The following is a 6,227-nucleotide window of genomic DNA, read 5'->3' on the forward strand; positions in this document are numbered from 1 at the left end:
CCATCCCATCCCATCCCGTCCCATCCCAATCCATCCCATCCCATCCCGTCCCATCCCAATCCATCCCAATCCATCCCATCCCATCCCATCCCATCCCATCCCATCCCATCTCCCAGCACCATCTGAGGGGACCAAGGAGCACCCTGGGGCATCACAGGGACCAGGGGGGTCTCAGGGGATGCCGGGGGCACCACCACCCCCCACAGCCCCTCAACACTGCCCCCAAATTTGCCCCCCCAGCTGAAGCAGCTGCTGGCGGAGACGGAGAAACTCTCGGCCGAGGTGTTGGGGCTGCGGGGCCGGAGCGCTCGGCTCCAGCTCCAGCTGGAGGTGGGGACAGTGCCCGGTGTCACCCGTGCCACCCTTTGTAACCCCCTGTCACTCTGTGTCCCCCCCGTCCCCCTCGTGCCACCCAGTGTCACCCTGTGCCCCCATCCCGCCTGTCCCCCCCAGGTCCAGCAGAAGCAGCACCGGGACACCGTGGCCGTGTACCGGAGCCACCTTCTCCAAGCTGCCCAGGTGGGACCCCCGGACCCTGCCTGGGGTCTCTGGGGGGTGGGGGCACAGTTTTGGGTGCTGGGCACCCAGGTGGGATCCCGGGAAAAGCCACACTCCCTCCTCCGCAGGGGTTCATGGACGAGGGCGTCCACGCCGCGCTGCTGCGGATCCTGCGGGCCGAGGCGGAAGCGGGGCCGTGGCATTAAACTGGGAAACTGGGACGCACACGTGGCCTGTGTCCGATTCCGTGTCCCATTCCATGTCCTCAATCCCGTGTCCCCATCCCAACAGCTCACGGAGGGGGGGGTGTGTGTGTGTGTACCCTTCTCCATTCCCTTGGAATCCACCTCAAACTGTGGGAACCCCCAGCCCGTTCCTGGGGTCCCCTTGTCCCCACTCGTCCCACTCCAGCACGGACTCGGTTCCCGTGGGAAGCGCTTTATTCCCGGCCCCCCCGGCCAGGGTCCCCCCACCACCTCCCCAGCGCGAATTTGGTGCCGGTGCTGACGCGCTCCAGGTCGGGGCCGTGGGCTGGAGCCCGGCGCAGGAGGATCCCGGTGGGAATCTGGGAGTTCCGGAAGCCGTCAGGGCTCGTCTCCATGATCCTGGGACAGGGAATGGGATCAGGGATGGGGCCATGGGGAGGCTGGACAGCCCCAGGTGTTCTCCAGCCTCGTGTTCCTGTCCCCACGGTGTCGGGAGCGTCTCACCCCACGGTGGCTGGCAGCTCTCTGGGGAATGATCCCGATCCCGATCCCGATCCCGATCCCGATCCCTCAGCTCCTTCCTCGGTAGCAGCGATGGCCTCCAGGACTGGCGGCTCCAGCCAGGCCACGGCGCTGACCTCACACGGGCTTGGACACAGCCGGGCCTGGGCATGGACCCCCCGTGGAGGGAGAGACCCCCAAGGGGGGGGACCCCAACCTCAATAGGGACCCCCACCCTTGGAGGGACCCCAACCTCAGGAGGGAACCCCACCCATGGAGGGACCCCCAGGGGAGGGACACCCCACCCACGAAGGGACCCCCACCCACGAAGGGACCCCCTCGGAGGTGCCGCCCACCTGCAGGTGCTGGCGGGGCTCGGCCGAGCGCAGCCCCAGGTAGGTGACGATGTGGTGGCAGCGTGGTGGCCCCCAGCTCAGCGTGGGGGGGAACAGGGACTGCGGGGAGCAGGGGTGACCCGTGGGGCAGGGCGGACACCTGGGGGGTGTCACCCCCTGCCCAGCCCCGGGGGTGGGGGGGGTCGTTACCTCCCAGAGGCCGAGCAGGCGCCAGGAGAAGGTCCCGGGCTCCAGGCGCAGCCCCGTCTCCTCGGCCAGTTCCCGCAGCCCCGCGGCCACCAGCTGGGGGTTTGGGGGTGTCAGGGGGCACCGTGGCCCCTCACTCACCTGGGAACCCCCCGCCCTCCCCACGGTGTCCCCACGGTGTCACCTCACCTCCTCTCCCGGCTCCAAGTGCCCACCTGTGTGGGGGGGACAGGGGTCAGGGGATCCCAAAACACCTGTCCCCACCTGAGTGAGGGGTCAGGGAACCCCAGAGCCCCTGTGCCCCCTCCTCGCACTCACCTGGTGGCACCCAAATATTAGGGAAGTGGCGCAGGGTCGCGGCTCGGCGGGTCAGCAGGACGTGGCCGCAGGTGGCCTCCAGCAGCACGGCCACCGCCGCGACCACCCCCGGGTGTCCCCTCCGGTCACCCAGCGTGGCCCCCCCCAGCTTGGCGGGGCAGAAAGGGGGTCTCTGCGGGGACAGGGGACGTCAGGGGTGCGCTGGCTCCCTGGGGACACACGGTGGCACCCGGGGGGACACGGGGGCTGGTGGCCCCGCGGACCTTGAGGACGGTGACAGCGGAGCCGGGGAAGGGGACATCGGAGATGAGGAAGTGGCCGCGCTCCAGCCCGCAGCTCACCAGGGCCACGTCGGTGTGCGCGGGGCAGAACACGCCGGTGACACTCTGCGGGGACACCGCGGCCACTGTCACGGCAGCGCCATGGCCACGGGGACACCGCGGCCACTGTCACCGCAGCGCCATGGCCACGGGGACACCGCGGCCACTGTCACGGCAGCGCGATGGCCACGGGGACACCGCGGCCACTGTCACGGCAGCGCCATGCCCACGACGCTGCAGTGGCCACTCCCCCTCCCTCGCACTGTCCCCCCCCGTTGCCCCCCGTTGCTCCCCGTTGCCTCCATTGCCCCTCACAGCCCCCCATTGCCCCCCGTTGCCCCCATTGCCCCCGTTACCCCCATTGCCCCCATTGCCCCCCATTGCCCCCGTTACCCTCATTGCCCCCCTTGTCCCCATTGCCCCCCACAGCCCTCCATTGCACCCCGTTGCCTCCCGTTGCCCCCGTTGCCTCCATTGCCCCCGTTGCCCCCACAGCCCCCCATTGTCCCCCATTGCCCCCGTTGCCCCCATTGCCCCCCGTTGCCCCCGTTGCCCCCATTGCCCCCCGTTGCCTCCATTCCCCCCCATTGTCCCCATTGCCTCCCTTGTCCCCCATTGGCCCCCGTTGCCCCCCGTTGCCCCCCGTTGCCCCCATTGCCCCCCGTTGCCCCCCGTTGCCCCCATTGGCCCCATTGCCCCCCTTGTCCCCCATTGCCCCCATTGCCTCCATTGCCCCCGTTGCCCCCCGTTGCCCCCCGGTCCCCTCCCGGACCTGCCCGAACGCCGCCGCCGCCCCCCCCGCCCCCCCCGCGCCGCACGTGCACGAGCACGCGCGCGCCCGCCATGACAGGGGGCGGGGCCTCCGCGCGGGGGGCGGGGCCTGACGCTGTCCGGGGGCGGGGCCTCAACCGGGCCGGCGGTCGCGCCCCCTGGCGGGGTGGCCGAGAACGGCATCACCCTCGGGCGGTCCCGGTAGACCGGGGACAGTTCTGTGTCCCCCGTGTGTGTCCCCCCCGTGTCCCCGCGTGTGTCTCCGTGTGTCCGTGCACGTCCACTGCGTCCGCCTGTGTCCTGTGTATGGCCGTGTCCTCTGTGTTCCCCCACTGGGGACACTGCCACCTGCCGCGGACGTGGCCACCCCCGCGGATGCTGCCATCCCTCAGGGACACGATCAACGCTCCGGGGACACCGCTGCGTCCCCAGGGCGGCCACCACCGGCCCGGGGACATCGCCCCCCCCCCCCGGCCCCGAAAGGTGCCGTTCCAGGTGATGCCAGCAGGTGTCACCGTGTGCCCGCCCCCTCGGGACCCCCCCAGAGCCCCCCGACTCTCGAGGGTGTCCCCAGCGTCCTCCACCCCCGACACGTCCCCAGGGTCCCCTCAGCCCCCCCCGGAGCAGCTGGTGACACTTGGGGACCGGAGCCTGAGCGTGACACCGGGGGGCAGCTCAGTGCTCCCAGTATGTCCCAGTAACTCCCAGTAGCTCTCGGTCCTCGAGCAAGTGGCCACACGATGGTGCAGGTGACAGGTCCCCACTCAGGGGGAGAGAGGGGGACACACGGGTGGCCGCCACACCGCACACGCGTGTGCCAGGGGTCTCCGAGCGTGTGCGCGCTCACGCGTGTGCGCGCCGACAGTTGCACACGCGCGTGCACCGCCAAGGGGGGGGGGGGCGTCCCCCCCGTGCCCGCCCACACCCGCGTGCAAAACCCCCCCCCCCCCCCCCCATCCCTCGGCAGTTAATGAGGATCATCTCATTAACGGGGATTAACGCCTATCTATAGGGCGGCCGCGGGGGCTGTCCCGCGGCGGGGGCTGTGGAGTCCCACGGGGGTCCCCGGTCCCGCCCCCGGCCCCGCTCAGGCCGGTGCCCGGTCCCGGCCCGTTCCGGGGCGGAGCCGCTCGGGACCGAGCGGGGAGCGGAGCCGGTACCGAGCGCCGAGGGGCCGGGAGGGGCGGGGGTTGCGGGGTGTTGGGGCAGGGGGTGGGGAGTGTTTGGGCAAGGGGTGGTGGAGTCTTGGAACGGGGTCGTTTTGGGGTGGTTTTGGGTACTTTTGGGATGTAGGTTGGGTGTTGCGGGGTGTTGGGGCAGGGGGTGTGTAGGGCGCTGTAGGGGGGGCGATGGAGTGTTGCGACACGGTGGTTTTGGGGTGCTTTAGGGGTTTGGGTGAGACGCTGACTGTTGTGAGGGTGTCATGGGGGGTGTTGGAGTGTTGTGGGGTACTTGGGGTGCTGTGAGAGCGGTGTCGGGGTGTTTTGGGGTGTTTTGGGGTGCTGGGGCGGGTGCACGTGGGTGCTGTTCAACGGGGAACTGGGGCTACGCTCCTGTGTTGGAGGAAGGGTCCTGACACTGCTGGCAGCAGCTCCCGGAGCACTGGGAGCACTGGGAGCACTGGGACGGGGGTTCTGGGGACTTTGGGGCAGGAACATCGGAGCAGGGGCACTTGGGACACTGGCAGAGGGTAGCGGGGACCACTGAGAGGACGGGAGACACTGGAAGGGGACACTGGGAGCACTGTCCCCACTCCGCCCCCCCCCCATCCCCGCGCCTCAGTTTCCCCCCGCTCGCAGCCCGGGGCGGGGCGGGGGGGTCGGTCTCAGCCCCACCCGCGATGCCGGGGGTCCCGCTGCCCTTCGTCGTCGTCGTCCTCCTCCTCCTCGCCGGGGTGCCCGCCCAGTCCTTCCCGCGGGACCTGGTGGCTCGCAGCACCGTGGGGCTGACAGGTGAGCGGGGCTCGGGGGGCGGCCGGGGCTCGGGGGCTGCCGGGGTGTCACCGTGTCCTCCCGGTCCGCAGCCACCGCCGCGTACCCGCGTTTCGGGGGCCTCCGGGGGGACAACGGCACGGCCCGGCTCGGCCTCGACTTCCAGCGGATGCTGCGGCTCAACGGGACGCTCTTCGTGGCTGCCCGGTGAGCGCGGCCGGTGCACACTCGTGTGCACGCTCGTGTGTGCCGGCACACGGCTGCCCTGCGCTGGTGCCTGTGCTTGAGCATCCTTACCTGTGCTTGTGCAAGGATTTGCACACCTCTGCACCCCTGTCGCTGCTTGTGTCCCCCCCGTTCCTTCCGCTGCCCCGTGCGTGTGACTGGCGCGTTGTCCCCGTGTCCCTTTGCACGTCCCCGTGTCCCCTTGCACACTCACCGCCTCCCCCCAGGGACCACATCTACGCCTTCGAGCTGGGGCAGGACAAGGGGACGCTGTACCCGGAGCGGGTAAGGGGGGACGGGCACAGCGTCCCTGGGGACATGGGGGGCACGCAGGGGGAGGGTCCCCGCGCCCACCCGCCCCCTGCACCCGTCTCACCTGGCAGCACCTCACCTGGGAGCCGCAGGACAGGGAGAACTGCGCCATGCGGGGCCGGCGGCAGGTGAGGGGGCCTTGAGGGGGGCGAGGGGTGGGGAGCGGTGCTGAGGATGTGGGGATTTGGGGTACAGGACTTTGGGGGTGCAGGGTTTGACGGTACAAGGGGTGGGGGCAAACAGGGTCTCAGGACATGAGAAGGGGGTGACGCCGGGGTCCCTCTGTGTCCCCCCCACCCCACAGGACGAGTGTCACAACTACATCCGGGTGCTGGTGCCCCGCGACGCCGAGACCCTCCTGGCCTGTGGCACCAACGCCTTCAGCCCCCTGTGCCGCACCTACCAGGTGGGGGGGCCCGGGGTTGGGCCGCCCAGGGGGGGGGGGGCGCCCCCCGCCTGCCGGAGGGGGGGGTGGAGGGCCGGGGGGGGGGGGTCTCAGCCCCAGCACGGCCGTTCCCAGATGTGTGATGAGTGTGGAGGTCCTCAGCCATGTCCGTGCTGGGGTTGGGGATGGCACGAGGGGGTGCTGAGTGTTGGGGGGGG

General features: G+C 70.8%; 3 protein-coding genes across 5 annotated transcripts in view; 2 read left to right on the forward strand and 1 right to left on the reverse strand.

Annotated features, from left to right (window-relative positions):
* The window catches only part of LOC121661117 (ankyrin repeat domain-containing protein 35-like), a 5,363-nt gene extending 4,640 nt beyond the window's left edge, over window positions 1-723 (forward strand). Inside the window, exons 10-12 of the mRNA XM_042020952.1 lie at window positions 241-330; window positions 454-519; window positions 627-723. Coding sequence (XP_041876886.1) covers window positions 241-330; window positions 454-519; window positions 627-704 — 234 coding nt within the window. The 3' untranslated portion in view covers window positions 705-723. The remainder of the gene's footprint in view (window positions 1-240; window positions 331-453; window positions 520-626) is intronic.
* Window positions 724-920: 197 nt separating this feature from the next.
* On the reverse strand, window positions 921-3,614 carry NUDT17 (nudix hydrolase 17). The gene is made up of 9 exons (XM_042020984.1): window positions 3,435-3,614; window positions 3,158-3,271; window positions 2,329-2,451; window positions 2,066-2,237; window positions 1,937-1,962; window positions 1,751-1,843; window positions 1,562-1,660; window positions 1,209-1,369; window positions 921-1,103 (listed from the first exon to the last, which is right to left on the reverse strand). Exons 1-9 carry the CDS (start codon window positions 3,612-3,614, stop codon window positions 938-940), a joined length of 1,134 nt encoding a protein of 377 aa, XP_041876918.1. The 3' UTR covers window positions 921-937.
* Window positions 3,615-4,216: 602 nt separating this feature from the next.
* SEMA6C (semaphorin 6C) overlaps window positions 4,217-6,227 on the forward strand; it is a 7,098-nt gene continuing 5,087 nt past the window's right edge. The window contains exons 1-6 of one of the 3 annotated variants that reach the window (XM_042020950.1): window positions 4,217-4,312; window positions 4,939-5,108; window positions 5,180-5,294; window positions 5,540-5,597; window positions 5,696-5,752; window positions 5,929-6,030. In XM_042020950.1, coding sequence (XP_041876884.1) covers window positions 4,997-5,108; window positions 5,180-5,294; window positions 5,540-5,597; window positions 5,696-5,752; window positions 5,929-6,030 — 444 coding nt within the window. In that variant the 5' untranslated portion in view covers window positions 4,217-4,312; window positions 4,939-4,996. Of the gene's footprint in view, window positions 4,313-4,503; window positions 5,109-5,179; window positions 5,295-5,539; window positions 5,598-5,695; window positions 5,753-5,928; window positions 6,031-6,227 lie in introns of those variants that run through there. The other 2 variants (XM_042020949.1, XM_042020951.1) reach the window with 2 other exon arrangements.

This window comes from Corvus kubaryi, unplaced genomic scaffold (genome assembly GCF_017639235.1).
Source record: "Corvus kubaryi isolate FWS band 111438036 unplaced genomic scaffold, C.kubaryi_AGA036_p1.0 37066, whole genome shotgun sequence".
Taxonomy (NCBI): Eukaryota; Metazoa; Chordata; class Aves; order Passeriformes; family Corvidae; genus Corvus; species Corvus kubaryi.